At 48.2% G+C, this 15986-nt stretch overlaps 4 protein-coding genes across 6 annotated transcripts; 1 reads left to right on the top strand and 3 right to left on the bottom strand.

Annotated features, from left to right (window-relative positions):
* Positions 1-497: 497 nt before the first annotated feature.
* Positions 498-2206, bottom strand: LOC1281099 (WD repeat-containing protein 5). 2 transcript variants are annotated; one of them, XM_321036.6, is made up of 3 exons: positions 1782-2206; positions 1622-1718; positions 498-1537 (listed from the first exon to the last, which is right to left on the bottom strand). In XM_321036.6, exons 1-3 carry the CDS (start codon positions 1911-1913, stop codon positions 723-725), a joined length of 1044 nt encoding a protein of 347 aa, XP_321036.4. In that variant the 5' UTR covers positions 1914-2206; the 3' UTR covers positions 498-722. The 2 variants fall into 2 exon arrangements, with proteins under 2 accessions (XP_321036.4, XP_061501082.1); XM_061645098.1 differs by having other exon boundaries at positions 498-1718; positions 1782-2185.
* A 141-nt stretch (positions 2207-2347) lies between these two features.
* Positions 2348-3478, bottom strand: LOC1281098 (NADH dehydrogenase [ubiquinone] 1 beta subcomplex subunit 8, mitochondrial). Its single transcript, XM_321035.6, has 3 exons — positions 3309-3478; positions 2880-3103; positions 2348-2797 (listed from the first exon to the last, which is right to left on the bottom strand). The coding sequence occupies exons 1-3, from the start codon at positions 3391-3393 to the stop codon at positions 2582-2584; spliced, it is 525 nt and encodes a 174-aa protein (XP_321035.4). The 5' UTR covers positions 3394-3478; the 3' UTR covers positions 2348-2581.
* Positions 3479-3946: 468 nt separating this feature from the next.
* LOC1281097 (1-acyl-sn-glycerol-3-phosphate acyltransferase alpha) lies at positions 3947-13376 on the top strand. Its single transcript, XM_321034.6, has 3 exons — positions 3947-4895; positions 10891-11024; positions 11100-13376. Exons 1-3 carry the CDS (start codon positions 4711-4713, stop codon positions 11852-11854), a joined length of 1074 nt encoding a protein of 357 aa, XP_321034.6. The 5' UTR covers positions 3947-4710; the 3' UTR covers positions 11855-13376.
* Positions 13377-13385: 9 nt separating this feature from the next.
* LOC1281096 (protein maelstrom homolog) lies at positions 13386-15531 on the bottom strand. Of its 2 annotated transcripts, XM_321033.6 has the most exons (3): positions 15273-15531; positions 15004-15205; positions 13386-14913 (listed from the first exon to the last, which is right to left on the bottom strand). In XM_321033.6, exons 1-3 carry the CDS (start codon positions 15390-15392, stop codon positions 13727-13729), a joined length of 1509 nt encoding a protein of 502 aa, XP_321033.6. In that variant the 5' UTR covers positions 15393-15531; the 3' UTR covers positions 13386-13726. The 2 variants fall into 2 exon arrangements, with proteins under 2 accessions (XP_321033.6, XP_061519567.1); XM_061663583.1 differs by having other exon boundaries at positions 13386-15205; positions 15273-15521.
* Positions 15532-15986: the final 455 nt, after the last annotated feature.

A 15986-nucleotide genomic window follows, 5' to 3' on the forward strand; every position in this document is an offset into this window, starting at 1 on the left:
TAGCGGTAGATGTGCCGCTCTATACAACCCGCTGAAGAAACACCCTTCCATGTGGTAAACGTGCAACAACACTGCCAAATCACTACTGGCCGTTGGGTTTTATGAAATACGCTGTGCAAAATTGTCAGCTGTAAACAGGCTGACGAAAATATGCTGGCTCCGGCAAACAATGGAGTTCCCATAATCGACACTTTCACGCATAATTTTGGCTTATTTGTTTTTTTTTTTGGGAGAGGGGGAACAGAGAAACCCCCTCTCCGAATCAACGGATTAGCGGCCGTTCTTTGGCTGCTGCTTGTAATTTATGGTTAACGATAACGAGTTGGCTTTTTATTGCCCATTGGCGCAGCAAAACTACTTTCAGCAAAATAAATGGCATTGTTACGTGGAAGGAGGGAGTGTTTTGCTCAAAGTGAAATTTTAAAAGTACGGCAATAATTTTTAAACATATTTCTTTCCTGTTTCGTGTGCGCTATAAACCACTCAACACGGTGTCGTTTCCTTATATATGTTGTATCATTATCATGCACGTTTAGTTTGTATATTATTATACACAAGATGTCGAAGTCTTATAAAACCATCCTGAATCTTTCTTACCTCGCTACAACTGTCCGCATCGCCTACCGTCTACTTACTGTTCTGGTTTATGAATTTACCCTTAAACGATAGTGAAGAAGGTTCTCCTCGCACCGCAACTAACTCCGCTTCTATCGTCTCCCACTCTACGTATCGCTCTTCCAAAGCTTTATCGTTTTATCGTTCTCGAGCGCAGCCGAGGCAATGATGTTCTCCGTCGGATGGCAAGCCGTACAGAGGACCGTATCCGTGTGGCCCTGCAGCGTCTGCACGATCTCTTTGCTCTGCAGGTTCCAGATGTACACCATGTGGTCCTCACTGCCCGACACGATCCACTTGCCACCGGTGACGGAGAAGTTGGCAAAGATGCAGTACTTCTCGTTCCGATGGCCGGTGTACGTCTTCAGGCACTTGCCCTTCGAATAGTCCCACAGCTTAAGCGTGTTGTCGAGCGTTGCCGCCAAAATGTACTTGCCGTTCGGCGAGAACTTCACGAACGATACCGGCGGATTGTCATCGTCGATCAGCGTCTTCAGACACTGGCCGCTGGCAGTGTCCCAGATCCGGCACAGCCCATCGTAGCTGGACGATACGATCAACGACCCGTCCCGGTTGAAGTGAACCGCCGACACGGGGTCGGAGTGTGCGGGCAGCGTCTTCAAACACTTGCCCGTTCGCACGTCCCAGATGCGCACGGACTCGTCGAAGCTGCCCGACACGATCAGATTGCTCTGCGGGTTGAAGTTGCAGCAGAACACGTAGTTGGTGTGGCCCTTCAGCGTTTTCAGACACTTGCCCGAGCTCAGCTCCCAGATTTTCAGCGTCTTGTCATCGCTGGCCGTCACGAGCAGACGGCTATCGCTCGACCACGCCACATCGCTGATGCCGAGCTTGTGGCCGGAGATCGTCTTCTCGAACTTACCGTCGTAGGCGCCCCAGATTTTGATCAACTTGTCGGCCGCTGCAAGGGAAAGGGAGGTAAAGAGGGAAGTTTTGTTAGTGTGAAGGACCGGTAGGAAGGAAGGTACGGTAGGTGCATACGTACAGGAGCTTGCAAGCCATTCACCGTTCGGACTGAACTTTACCGCCGACACCGCCTTGGTATGTCCGGCAAGGGTGAACTTGAGGGTGTAGTTTGGTTTCTGGAAAAACAAAACAATGAGTTAGTCAATATGCTACGGCTACGATAGTGTGCCAATACGTACCACCGATAGTGATTGCCGGTTCTGACTGGATGGTGCATGCTGACTTTGTGACGGTGGAGGAGCAGTTTGTATTGGAGTCGGTATGTGAATCGGATGTCCACCGTGTCCTACAGGACCCCCGATTGGTACCATCGCTTCGGCAGTATGTCTTTAGCGTAAACACAAGCCAAGGTTGCACAGCGAGCTAAAATGCGGTTCGTCCTTTTTGGTGTTTTACGGTTTAGAACACAAGCAAACTGCCGTTAATCTGAAGATGGCGACAGGAGTTATACGTGCAAGATACTTCTTATCCAGTTTTAAAGTTTTATTTTCAAGATTTGAGACCAATTTTTCACAAGCACTCTGAAAATGCTGAACCCAAACAATTAATCTCACCGAGTTCGCGTCTTTTCTGCTGTCATCGAAGCGGAAATTTTGCTCGACTGTTTTCGAGCAGCAGAACTGTCAAACAGGGAAGCAGTTTTTAGACCAAAACACGTGTGCTAAAAAAATCGTTGCTGATTTAGAACAATGTAAACATTAATTTCAAGTCATGAAAAATGAGGAAAATACAACCATTACGTCGATTGGGCTTTGTAATTTGTGTTTATTTACATAGCGCTCATAACAATTGTTTCAATCTACTTTGTTGTATTGACCAGAACCAGTGGATACGGTGCCAGTACCACGCGGCGGCAGCAGTGATGGTTGTTCTGCTGGCTGTTCGTTTTCATAGGATGTTCTCCATTGCTCTGAGTTTGTAGCAGCATGCAATATTAGCAAATTTCGCACTATTGCTCCAACCAGTACCGAAAGCCGGCTTACTTCTTGTCGAACGTGTAGTGAGACTTTCCTTCGTGCGGATACTGCTTGGCAAGCACCGGTCGGAACATTTTGTAATTTTCAAGCCAGTAGTACACCGCGAAGCAACCGGTCATAACGCCCAAAAATGCTAACCAATAGGTCTTCATCTCGTAGCGCAATGGTTCCGCTGAACCGAATCGATCCTCCGACCAGAAATCGGTCTCTGCGTGGAGCTGCAAGTGAACAATAATAACAAAGCATCATGACACAACGACTATTCTGCTGGAACAGGGCGCAAAAGGTTCCACTACTTACTGTATCATGAAGATTTCTCTTCAGTTCCGGAAAATCGTACGGATAGTAGGGATCGCGTGCTTCCACCGGTACGTCCGGCAGCTTCGGATAGTCACCGTAGCCGAGACCATCGTCCGGGTACGGCTGATACTCGGCGGTAGTCAGGCCGTACTTTTTAGCGGCCGCTTCACGATCCTTGTCCGATTCGGGGAACTTACCAGGCTTGTAGTCTTTGTTCCAGCCATCTAAAAGAGAGCATTTACATTATCAGTACACCGCACAGTAGCGCACCCGCAGGATGAAACGTAAACAAATCAAAGTCCTTCTCTATGCGACACTCCGGCACTTGTCACTGAAGTTACGTAAAGTTAGCGTAGCAAAAGATTCAGTCTATTTGCTCGCCCCACACTGTATTTACACTTTAACGCATTCATCTTGGAAGATACTTACGATGTCTTACGCTCGTGTACAGTATTGCTGGGTTTCGGTTCGAGATTTGGGCCGCAAGTTTAATACCCTTGATCAGCGCTGCCATTTTCAAGAGGTGTTTTTTCGTCGTATTATTTTGCGAGCAGAACCCCTTGACAGCTCACACAGGGTGCCTCGAAAATGGATTCTGCTGATTGTCAAACATTTTCGAAAACTAGTTCGAAACATATTTTGCAACTTTTTTGGAAATCGTTTTGTCCCTCTTGAATATTACAAACTCTGCTTGCAAAATGTTGCAGAACATTCCAGATTTGCACAAATATAATTATCATATTTCCATGCGATCCAATTTTACATGTTTAATAGCGATCTCTGTTTGCATTTCAGGCCATTTGGAGTCGTGCAATAATTTTATATAATGATTAACCAAGACCGATAACTGCTAATTATAAATCATTTTTAAATAATAAACCTTTAAGAAGAATCAAATCATTTGTGAACACAGCATTTTGATTTTTCGCATCAACCCTTGACCACTAAGGGTTAACATTCGGCCGGAAACCTCCGCTTCGTAGGAGTGAAGCATGCCGATGGTTCGAATTGTTAGCCCGTCTCTTTCACACTTACGCAAAAGGTTCAACCCGCTCTAACGTCGGTTTCGCACGAAGCGAAGCAACATCGGTTTGGCTCCATAAGCCAGTGAAAAACACAAGCGACCTGCACGCATGGCGGACATAGACCTGCGATGCTGTAAATAAACAGTCGCAGCAGTGAAAACATCGGACGTATTCTACCAGAATCGGCCACTGATCCAACAGTACAGCATTGTACCCGTCCACATCGACCCGAGCATGCTAGGGGGCCCGTGCCGGACCGACAGTTGATACAACATTCGCAGCATCGCCTTTCCGTCAGGACATTCGCCGTCAAGGATCGTACCCCAAGAAAAAGGCAAGAAACCAACGTGTGCAGTGCAACGAATCGATATTTTGGCGAATGTAGTGTAAAAGTGCGAAAAGCGGGTGCGGTGGAACTAAATATTCCACGCTTGCTGCTTTTTGCTGACAATTGCGGGCAGAGTGTGCATGCAGAAGTGCAATTCGCTGATCAGATGTGCGCGTGTGTCAGTATGTGTGTGTGTGTGAGCAGTGTATTGATTGCAGGAGCATTGTGTAAAAAGCGTTGATTGATATTTTCCACCTCCGTCGCGACAAGAAAAAAAAACACCATTGCAAAACCAGTGCACCCGGTGGCAAATAGTAACATCACCGTCCGTGCGTGACCAAACGAAACCCCAAACCAACACCCCGGGATTTTTCTCGCTCCTTCCGCGAACGGACAGTGTGCGAAGGAGCAGCTTTTAAAGCAAGAAAAACACGAAAACAGTGCAACAACAATAACAAGAAAAACGTACATCGCCAAAATGTTGTCCAACTACGCGGAGCTGTTTCTCGTCTGTGCCATCATACTGATGCCAATATTTTACGAAACGTCGAGCCGCTTCCGGTACTACTTTAAAATCTTCGTCTACTACGCGGTGGTCATACTGAACTCCTTCTTTTTCATACCCATCTTCCTGTTCCGGCCGTGCGATGTGAGAAACCTGACGTAAGTAGCCACACACCACCAAACAGATGGGCGCAAGACAGTAGTAGTAGGCGTGCGGCGCGGGTAGCAGTGTAGAGAGCGAAAAAGCTTCTAGGATGTTCTGGGGTACCCGCTTTTCCTTCGCTATGCGTTTTGTAACGTGCTCCATCTTTTCGTGGCAGGAAGAGAGAGAGCGAGAGGTGGGCACCGATAGCGATAGCGCAGAGCTGTGCGTGCAGGGTGCGTGGAAAACACGCTGTGAAAAAACCGACGACCCCGGGAAAATAGACACACGGAACGTGTCGTCGCAGTAATCGATATTGGACTTCTGGCCGTCCTTTGGGGAATTGGTGCCCTTTCCTTTGCAGATGACGGATTCACACATGCTACTACGATTGGAGGCGGGGCAAAAAAGGATTTTTCTTTCAATTTCCATGGGAAAGGGACAGTTGACGTTGGCTGTGTGAAAGGCACATTAATAGTGTGTGCACGATTTAATTTTGGTTTTCTTTTAGCACTTTTTCAGCTGAAATGCCATCTAGTGTGCCCAGAAAGTGTCTCCCCAAACAGCTGTGTGGGACTTCTTATGGCTAGAAGACAAACACGCTGGCGCTAGCAAACGTATCGATCTAATACCAGCCAGCGGACAGGCACTCAAGGGCGCACACTTGCGATGTACACAATTACCAAGTGCCAAGTGCCGTAGTGTGTTTGGAAATTCTTTCACCACCGCAAACCAGTCCAACACCAAAAAAAATATGGAAATGAAAGTGAATCCCGTTTGTTTATGGTACAGTTCCCAAAATGTTTACCTTTGGCAGTGCAAACTACACGGCGGCTCGTTCTTATTAACCGCTCCCTGTTTAATCTCACCTTTTCAGCCAAATGTCAATCGATGGCATTTAATCCCCTTTTTTTTCCTTCACCGCCACACTCGTGCGAAGCATGATTATTATTTTAAAACAAATTCTAAAATTAGCCATTTCATTGGACCATTTTCAATTACCATGCAGCAACACACCGGCACAAACACACATCGTCCGGTATAATTACAGCCCTCCAAAGCCCCCGACCATTCTTATCATCAAACCCATCAACGCATATGCTCCACAATGAATCAGCTTATTGATGAGAGGGAGAAGGGACAAATATGCGCCGTGTGGCTCCGTTTGGCGTATCGTGGTTTTCTTCGTGCTCTCAGGTCTCTCCTCCCCATACCTGGCCGTACGTCTTTGCCACTACTGCCGCTGGTATGTCAGGAGTGTGCGATACAGTGTTGTGTGGTAGTGTGGTGCTGCTGCATTTATCAATTCGTACCACCATGGTGGGCGAAAGATAGGGCGAGATGATTGGGATGTAGTTCATATACGCGCCCGTACCCACACCCGACAGTGTCCGGGACAATTCAATCGCCAAGAATGGAGGAGGTGTGTTTGGCGCGCTTTATCGTGCCCACTGGGAGCCATTTATTGCCAAAGGGCCATCTGAAGTGGCATCCACCTACGATCCAACGTGATGATGTGTACTTTCTCAGGGGGCCAGTCTTAATAATGACGGTTGAAAATGACTGTATAATATTTAAACATTTTTTTTCTCTTTTTCTGTATTTTTTTCACGAACCTTTCTATTGGAGCAGATGTTCCACAACATACCTGAAATTCACAAAATGTAAACTAAATTAAAAAAGAAGGCAAGCATTCCTTGTACTTCCTTCAAGTAGAACGCCGAACGACCAACAGTGTGCGAAAAAGAAACGACCTCAACATGGGCAGCCCACACACAGCACCAATCTGTCTGGACAGCGCTTTCCGCTGGGGGCACGTTGCGCACAGCATTGCCGACTGAATCACATCCCAAATCCATCCTCTTCGGGCGCTTTTGTCGCGGCCCACTCCCGCCGATCCGTAATTCCTATATGTTAAACCACACCGCCGTACGCTCGTGCACACACACACACAAACACACTCAAACAAGGGCCGTTGTGTCGTTTTCGCCCCTTCGGTACCCTGAGAGGAGAGGAGGGACCGTTTTGCCCGTGGCGTGGATCATCATATGCGTGCGTTCGCGCGATCTAGATGTCGCGACGAAAGAGTAAATCTGCGATGAATGGATGGAGCATAGCGTCGTTTTTGATGGGGGGGGGGAACCGGCGGCTGCTCCGCGCGTGTGTGTGTTGGTGCTGGTATGTTTACTCAATTCGGTTCAATTAGCTGTCAAGTGCTTGGCGGTTCGGTGCCGGCCGTGCGGAACTGCTGATAATAAAACAGCACATCACTTTCTTCCCGGCAAGAACTAGGGGAATTCTCGGTTCGTTAAGGAAGCTCAAAAATCGGAGAAGCGGTAGCGATGGAAACACGGTTGCGGTTCGTTCTCGTTTGCAGCACGAGACAGCGAGACACACACCGCCTGCTTGGATTGATGAATTGAGAAGCCTGCCACACAGACACATAGGAGGATGTCATAAAGATGCGATCGGTATGCCCCCGTCCAATGTATGATCTCTTCACCAAGCGGCAGGATCGCACAAGATTACGCGTTGGAGCATAATTTGCAATCAGAAACAATGTGACGAATTTGATTGCAAAATAATGCTTTCATGTTAATGAAGTGCATGATCCTCTTTGCTATTTTTTACCGCTAATTTAAAATTAACGCGAGCGACTCATTTGCCTGCAATGAACACTAAATTTTGCTGGACTTTTGCGTAACGCACCACAATGCCAACCCTCAGGCGCCCCGTTTTTTGTGGTGTACCGCTTTTCTTCTAATGAGATTTAAAGCCTAAAATTAACTGCATAAAAACTGCAGATAGCAGATGCTGCTAGTGCCAAACAGTACCCAAACAACCTTGAACATTAACTCCGCAGTGGTTTTGGCGGACACAACCTTAAAGGCCAGACAGACCCGGCGGGCAGCCTGCACGTGTCGTGTGGCCTTGGGAAAACGCTCGTTGGCCATTTGTCGATAAAGTACTGCTTTTTTTTTTTGTTTGGCTTAAGTACCACACACGCTATGACGTGGGACATTTGCTCAAGGCTACATGCACCCAACTCAACACACCCTTGTGTGTGTGAGAGAGAAAGAGAGAGAGCGAAGAACTGTTACCAGCCCAAGCAAAACGTTTCCATTTCCACTCGGAATAAGCCACAGCAAAGAATGCTGCACCGGGCGAAGGGAAGAAATGTGCATAGCTCAGCATAAAAAGGCTTTGCTTACGGTTCGCCGGAAAAGAGATAGGAGCTTCCGAAGTACCGGTTACTACCCCCTGTGGAGGGTATGACCCGCGGGCAGTGATACAACACTGTGTATCTTACAGGTTTCCCTTTTTTTTATCTTGCCTGGATACAACCCCGCAATTCAAGCGACGACCCCCGATGTGCCCGGAGTTATTTCTGTTGCATCAACAATAATCTTCCAACAAAAATAATAATCAAAAAATGCAATCCATCCTACCTACGTCAATCATGGGGATGCATTAACAGAACCGATGCTTTAAATACAATAACGTTTAAATCCCACACAACTGGCCCATATCATTATCATTGCTGCCGCGAAGACGCCCTTCCGTACGAATGCACTTTTGAGTTCTGGTGTGTTTCTAGTTACGAGCCCACCTTTGTGCGCAGAAACGGTTGGCGTCAGCGCAGCACCGTTTGCGTCCTTGCTAGCGAGACGGCGTAACAATAATCCACAATAATCCCAAAATAATAAATTGCGCCCCCCCCCCCCTCGAAGCACCGATAATGAATGGTTATCGTTTGGTGATAGCATTTTGCAGAAAATAAAGCGTAAAAAGGAGGAGATCTCTGAGGCAGTCGGTTATCTCGGTCCCATCCAGTGTGCGCAATCGTATCCCCGTATCGTTATTTTGGGACCTTGCTCTTCTATTATCGTTACCAACCGAAGAATGCGATTGGTTTTTAGATCCTCGGGTTCCGGCTGTGTTCCTTCGCCCTCCTCGCTCAAAGGTTATGTGCAATAAAACAAAAGCAATCTTAAGGCGAAGGAGAATGATTGGGATTTGTGGGAGGAATTAGCGAGAGTGGTGTGCGCAAGCAAGCAAGCAAAACAACACCGATTACTTTAGGTAGAAGATCAAACGGTGACGGTTTAAATAAACCCCCCCATTCCCGATTATTGTTCCCGTTTGTTGTTAGAGGTAGAGAGTTTAATGACCAGCAAATGGTGCCGACCATTTTCAAGCCAGTTCCTTAGCTCTTTTGCTTATCAAATCGAACAAATGTTTAGCTGAAAGAGTTCAACCAACAGTAGCCGTAGGGGCGTCGATGACGACAGCGCGGCGCATCATCATCACAAAGCTCTCTTACACGTCTAATGCCACACATTCCGCCACAGACGGTTCTCGAACCGTCGGCACACTCGATGATGCACCCGCACCACCACGCACGACCGCGTCCAAGTGATAAGGAGGGGGGGGGGGGGGCGTCTTTTATAGACATGGGGACATACCCCGGGCAGTGGCCTTGCTCGGGCGGCACAGAAGAAGGAAGTTCCAGTAGCTTCAGTAGCTGCTACCGTTCCATCCTGCGTGCACCAAGATGTACTTTGTACCTGTCGACACGTTCCACCAGCTTAAATGTGAATTAAATCACCACCCACTTTATGATGGGGTGCCTCCAGAAGCAAGAGCAAAAAAGTATGATCATAAAAGAAGTAAATGGCGACGCTGCTTGCCCCCCCCCCTCCCTGGGATAGGGGACGCGTGGACGCGTGCTAAAGTCACAATGGGCTTACGCTATCTTTGGGCGTTAGTGGTGCTTTAAGAGAAAATGGAAGCATTAGAAGGGGAGTGGAGGGTGGAGATAATTATAATTATGGTATCGAAATAACTATGTGTCGTATGGGGCGGTATGATAAGAGAAGGCAGCAGAGTGTGGCCGCTAATTGCCCTGCCACATGCCCCCTTATTGGCTGACACACAAAAGGCGGCTTTGCGTATGATTTTAAAGAACGTTCTTTTTGTTCAATCCTACTCTAATACGGTTAATTAAGAACGTTTGCCCACGCAAATTTGCTCTTTTGCTCTTGGTGTGCCCAGTCTAAAAGATCACATTCTCGATCGTACGCTGAGAACCGGCTAAAATGCAGGCCTACTTGGACGCCAATTTAACAACTCTTTGCATGGCCCACATAGATAGCATAACAACGGTACCCATTCACACCCGCCAAGCAATTAGCGATGTGCGGCGCTACGGTGTGCTACCGATGTTGTTGATAAGGATTATCCGCACACCCCGCGACCACCGCTGCCTGCTTGGTGCAGGAAAAAAAACACACGCGGGCACCAATAACGCGAAAAGGAGAGGAGGAGGGAGTATGTTTAGCTTGACCCGCTTTTTATACCGGTGCATTAACAACTCCGCGCTGTTGCTGCCTCTCTATCTCACTCTCTCTTTCTCTGAGGTTGGCGGCGTCCAATATCTGCGTATGTATCCTAGGTCAAGGCGGACGCGCGCGCTTAAGCAGCGAGAACCGTCCAGAAGGCGTCTCTGTGTGCGCCTCTCGTTTTAAGGATGAAGGCAGTATTATTTTCGTGACATGCTCGATCCAGTGACACCTACCTAGTACCAGTAGACAGTGAGGCAATTTATTATCGCCCATGTACGAGAGGGACGTGTGCTATCGGGCCTGTCAAACTCTGCCGTAACATGCCGTCCGGTTGGACAAATGAACATACTTCTTCGACCAGTTCTCTGGGCCCGGTGCTATTAAGGATGCTCAACACACGTCTCAGGCAGCGGCGTAACCATGGCCACGGCTAGGTGTCTAGGTTGCCTTGTTTGCGTTCGTAAAGTGCGTGCTGTTGTGCGTGAGCCGTGCAAGGAGCCTCGGCGCACACTATTTTATCTAATTGGAGATATAATGTTCTTATTAGAAAATCCGCATTTAGGGGGGAGAAATATGCCAATCGCTCTTCTAAACAACCCGAAGGGGCTGTACGCCTTGAACTCGATGTAATTTTTTCAATGATTTATCCCCCTTTTTACTCTTACAGACTGGCGAGCAAATTCTGCCGCCTTGCGTCGCCAATCATCAGCATGAAGTGGGAGGTGCGCGGTGCCGAGCACATGGGTGCCGATCGGGCGATGGTAATGGTGGCCAACCATCAAAGCTCACTCGATATTTTAGGTAAGTGTGCGTGTATGTGTGTGTGTGTGTGTGCAACGTTGATTTTAATTTTGTTCTCTCTCTCCCCCTCAAAAGGTATGTTCGACTTCTGGCACCTGATGGACAAGTGTACGGTGATCGCCAAGCGGGAACTGTTTTTCGCCTGGCCGTTCGGGCTGGCCGCCTGGCTGTCCGGGCTGATCTTCATCGACCGGCGGCATGCGCAGCGCGCCCAAACGGCAATGAACGAGTCCACCAAGATGCTGATCGAAAAGCGCACCAAGCTGTGGGTATTCCCCGAGGGTACGCGCCGCATCACCAACGAAATCCACCCGTTCAAAAAGGGCGCTTTCCACGTGGCCGTTCGGGCCCAGCTGCCGATACTGCCGGTCGTGTACAGCTCGTACCACACGTTCCTGGACACCAAGAACAAGGTGATGAACCCGGGGCACGTGATCGTGACCGCGCTGCCACCGATCGAAACGAAGGGCCTCACGATCGACGACATCCCGGAGCTGATCGAGCGCACCCGCAATGCGATGATCGAAACGTTCAAGGCCACCACCAAGGAGGTGGAGAATCGGTTCAATCTGAGCGGCCACGGCATGACACCGGCCAAGGGTACGACGACGGTGATCTCGCGCATTGCGGCCGCCCTGCCCGGTGGCGTGAGCAAGCAGCCGACTACGGCGACTTCGACGACCACCGTGGTGGATCCGCTTCCGATCCGGCCCGTTGTTGAGCTGATTGAACCGGAAGCGCGAAAGATTGGCTCCCTGCTGGGGGGTGGCGATGCGTCACCGATTAAGGAACCGACCGCCTACCGGCGCAAGGATGTACAGCGGGATTAGTTTGCTCGTTGTTTTTTGTTTTGTTGTTGCTGTTGGCCCGCTGCAATGTGGTGTCACATACACACACACGCGCACTCACACGGGCAACCTAATTTGTTGTCGATTGGTTAGGGGTGAAAGCGTGTTTTAATTTGATTACGGTTGGAACGGAAAAGGAAAAAGGTTCAAGGATCCCATGGGCAGTATGGGAATTGCAATTATCCTCCTCATGGTCCAAAGATCGAGTGAGTTTTAATACAAACATAAACGCTTTCCGGCGTCTCTCAGAGAGTGAAAGAGAGAGAGAAATAGAGCGAAAGAGAGGGGCTCCCGTCCCCGGTTGGTGCGTGTTTTTTTTTGTAAAAAAAAGAAGCAGAGATGGAGGCCGAGTAAAGGGATCGTTTCCATCGCGAAAAAGTACTGTTTTGTGGACGTTTCAAAACGCAAAAAGCGCACCCTGGCGAGAGCGCCGCACCCACAATCGAACGGGAAAACAGATTTTGCAAAAGAGATTACTTTTAGAGAGTTAGACCAAAACCAGACGTTAAAGCAAAACAAAAAACATTAAATCAATGTGCCATCGTACAGGAGGAAAAGAAAAAGGCACCATAAATGTGAACACTCCAAAGAGACACACACACACACACGTCCTCGTTTTGCCTCTATCACCCATTTTTATCTTCATCACCCTTTTACTTTTGTGTATATGTGTACATGTTGGTTCGAGAAGTCACGAATTTGTATTAAATTATTATTATTATATATATTCCTTTGCTCTTATATATCCGTAACCAAACGGACGCGCGTTGAATTGTAGTTCGTATCAAGGGAAGGGAAAGGATAATAGGAAAATATGGCTGAATAGGAAGAAGAAAGGAAGGTATTCAAATGTTGGCGAAAATGGGGGAAAAAGTGCGAATTGTTATTTTGATTTGTTTATTTACACAGTTTGTTTGTTTGTTTTACATGCTGATCTCGTTTGGCACGGTGTAACTCTGTCATGTAAAAAGTCGATTACATATATGCACACATTTACACTGTTTGAACAAAAGTTTTACTATCCATTCGCATCGTCCTTTTCTAGCACCCGTGCGCCCGTATATTTTTGTATAGTATAGCACACATTTGCAGACACTTTTGTGATAGACACGTGTCAGCGCCGTCTCACCACATGGTTTTGTAACGTTCACCCCATCTTGGCACTTGGCACTAGTCGGAAAACAGGTGGCAGAGAGAGGGGCGGCGGGCAGGAGAGGATCGGCAAACGTGGTAAAGATAGTATTGCAGAGGCACAGCATAGTAGGCACAGCGTATAAAGCGAAAAAAGCCCCCCCATATGAGATGATGAAGGAAGTAATGTGCCGTATTAATGATATTCATTCCACATTCTTTTTATCATAATTTTTCGTACCTAGTTTGTTCGCGTAAATAATAGAAAGAAGATGAAAAAAATGTAATCAAAAGATGGCCTGGGATAATAATAATAATAATAATAAACAAGAACAAAAACTGTATTCACAACATTCAATGAAACTTTACAAAAGCGTGCCAATAAGTTCTTTACGTACTACTTTTATTAATACGTAATTCAGACGATTTCATAATACCGAAACGAGTGGTTGGGAATCTTGGGAAAAAAAATCATTGGCTTTGGTTAAGCCCAAGTAAAAATGCTTTAAAAAAAAAAAAAAAAAGTCGTCGCCCTTGTGCACAATGAAGCGCGCGAGTCAGTAAGTAAGCTCTTGATTGTTCGTTTTGGATGTAATTCTAATTGTTTGCGTTTTGTTTTCGAAATCTGCTCATGGCACTATATCCCTAACCGAAGGCACGCGCACAGAAAGTAATGAATGATTAAAAAAAAAACTGCGAAAAGACAGAAAAAAATCTCCCGGCTCACAGGAACCGCCGAGCGCGGCCACGTCCACCAACGCCGGCAAGCGGTGGAAACTCCTCCAGCAGCTGGCCCCGTCCACGGCCCGCCCCACGGAAGCTGCTACTGGCGGGCGACTTTGTTTCCGGGCCCCAGGCACTGCCACCCGCCATGCTGCTGTTGCTTTCCCACGCGGCCGAACGTTTGAGGCTTTCGTGCAGCTCCGTCTTATCGTCGCTTTGCGAGCTGCTTTCGAGCGAGCTGCTTTCAAGCGAGCTGTTTGTATTGATCGACTCTTCGACGCTTTCAAAGTGCGACCGTACCGCACTGCTGCTGCTGTTGGCCCGCGAACTGCCGCCCGGACCGAAACGCTTTGCACCTCGACCCGCCGACGCCGGCAGCTGGCTGCTGGCGTAGGAATCTCCGGTCAGCGGGTTCGTGAAACGGCTGACGTTCGACCCGGACACGAACGAGTCCCGGTCGTCGTGCGCCGACACGAACGAGGACAGATCGTAGGTGCAGGCGGTCGGGTTGGTGTTGGCGTTCAGCGGCACATGCTTCCCGGGGATCGGCTCGATGCCCATGTCCTGGCAGCAGTTGTCCGAGATGATGTACGCCCAGCGGATGCACCGGGACAGCGGGCAGTACAGCACGTTGTCCTTCTCCTCGTGGTAGTCGCAGCTGATGCCCTTGGTGTAGTCGTACACGTCCTTCGTGATGATTTGCTGCGCAATGTACACGGACGGGAAGGTGGTCTGGTCCATCATGTACAGCTCGACGTTTTGCTTCAGCCGGAAGAACAGCTCCGCCAGCGGGCAGATGCGCAGCTCAATCTCGCTGAGATGGTCGCTCAGAATGTGCTCCAGCATGCTTTCCACCCGGGGCACATCGGTCTCGTCGGTGAACAGTAGCGGCATGTCGTCGTTCTGCAGCAGAAAGGAGAACAGCCTCATCGCCACGTCACCGTAATCCGACACGCCCATCGCGTTCGGTGGCAGCGGCAGCTGGTGGTCCTCCTCGGCGTGCCGCTGCGCATCGTACGCCATCCCGATCGGCAGCCGGCCCGGATTGATGAACATGTGGAGCTTGTCCTTTACGCCACCCTCGAGACTGTACCGCACGACGGCCAGCTCGGCCGGCAGATGGACGCCAGTGTTCGTCCGACAGAAGTAGGCCATGGAAATGAAGTAAAACTCTTGCTTTTCAAGCACTGCGGAAAGAAAGGCGGAAAGAAGGCGTCCGTGAGTATCGGCGGAATGAGCAACACGCTCCGCTTGTCTGTGATTCCCTCCACACATACCATTTTTCGATGCAGCATTCATCACCAGCGTGCTGACGAGCTTTTTCAGCCGTTCCGCTTTGCTCTCCCGGTCGCGTTTTTCCTGCGTAATTTCGCTGATCGGTATGCCAATGTTGGTTATCTTGCCCTTGCCACCGCTCGTGTTTAACACGTCCTGCTTCGCCTGCACGTTGTACGGTTCACGCTGCTGGGCGTTCATTTTCTGGAGAACAATAAAAGAAGCGCACACATGAAGTGCATTGTGGTAGAACGATAGTGTTTTTACGTACCTTCCATACTTCGCCGGCAATGGGTGCCACCTGATCCAGGCCGCTGAACTTTCGTCCCTTGGCCTCCTCGCGCTTCTTGTAGTCGAGCATAAAATAAAAGAAACCGTTCTTTTTCGGCATTTTTGTTTTTCGATGTGTGGGTTTGCGGTAAATGAGTTTAGTAAATGTTGTGCACCGATAGCAACTGCCTCTTCTGTGAATTTAACAGGAATTGACCGAGATAACGTTCTGACAGCTGAGCCAAATGTCAGCCAGATTTGACACAGACTGAGGGTGCATTTACACAATGCACCTCAGAACTGCTCGAATGGAGTTTGTCGCAAATTGAACCAGTTCGACAAATTCGAGCTAATTAGAAAGAATGTAAACAATATAGCGCGTGGCCACGGAGCTGAAAAAATGTTGAAAATTTTTTCAACTTTGTCAAAATTGCTTGTCAACTGCAAAAAAGAGCTTTTCTCGTGGCCGCACCAAAAACATACACAAGAGCGACAAAAAGCTCCAACATCTGAATATCATCGATATTTTGTTTAAGAAACACTAACTAGGTATATAAATCAATTAGAATCATGCATTTTAGCATTATTATCATAACAATGGGTCACAACTGCGCCAAATAGCTGTTTGTTTACGCTTTTTCACGAACGTCAAATTTTGTCACAAAATTTTGACAAAAGCTCAAAAAAGTGACAAAAGCTCACATTTTGAAAAATT

Source organism: Anopheles gambiae, chromosome 2, assembly GCF_943734735.2.
Source record: "Anopheles gambiae chromosome 2, idAnoGambNW_F1_1, whole genome shotgun sequence".
Classification (NCBI taxonomy): Eukaryota; Metazoa; Arthropoda; class Insecta; order Diptera; family Culicidae; genus Anopheles; species Anopheles gambiae.

Bases quoted from the DNA above. Each gene is read 5' to 3' on its own strand.
- LOC1281096 (XM_061663583.1), bottom strand. From the start codon at position 15,392: ATGCCGAAAAAGAACGGTTTCTTTTATTTTATGCTCGACTACAAGAAG. The intron at 15,206-15,272 runs GTACGTAAAAAC...ATTGTTCTCCAG, and splicing joins TTGCCGGCGAAGTATGGAAG to AAAATGAACGCCCAGCAGCG.
- LOC1281098 (XM_321035.6), bottom strand. From the start codon at position 3,393: ATGGCAGCGCTGATCAAGGGTATTAAACTTGCGGCCCAAATCTCGAAC. The intron at 3,104-3,308 runs GTAAGTATCTTC...GCTCTCTTTTAG, and splicing joins GTACACGAGCGTAAGACATC to ATGGCTGGAACAAAGACTAC. The intron at 2,798-2,879 runs GTAAGTAGTGGA...GTTCACTTGCAG, and splicing joins AGAGAAATCTTCATGATACA to CTCCACGCAGAGACCGATTT.
- LOC1281099 (XM_061645098.1), bottom strand. From the start codon at position 1,913: ATGGTACCAATCGGGGGTCCTGTAGGACACGGTGGACATCCGATTCAC. The intron at 1,719-1,781 runs GTACGTATTGGC...TTGTTTTTCCAG, and splicing joins ACCGGCAATCACTATCGGTG to AAACCAAACTACACCCTCAA.
- LOC1281097 (XM_321034.6), top strand. From the start codon at position 4,711: ATGTTGTCCAACTACGCGGAGCTGTTTCTCGTCTGTGCCATCATACTG. The intron at 4,896-10,890 runs GTAAGTAGCCAC...TTACTCTTACAG, and splicing joins TGCGATGTGAGAAACCTGAC to ACTGGCGAGCAAATTCTGCC. The intron at 11,025-11,099 runs GTAAGTGTGCGT...CCCCCTCAAAAG, and splicing joins AAGCTCACTCGATATTTTAG to GTATGTTCGACTTCTGGCAC.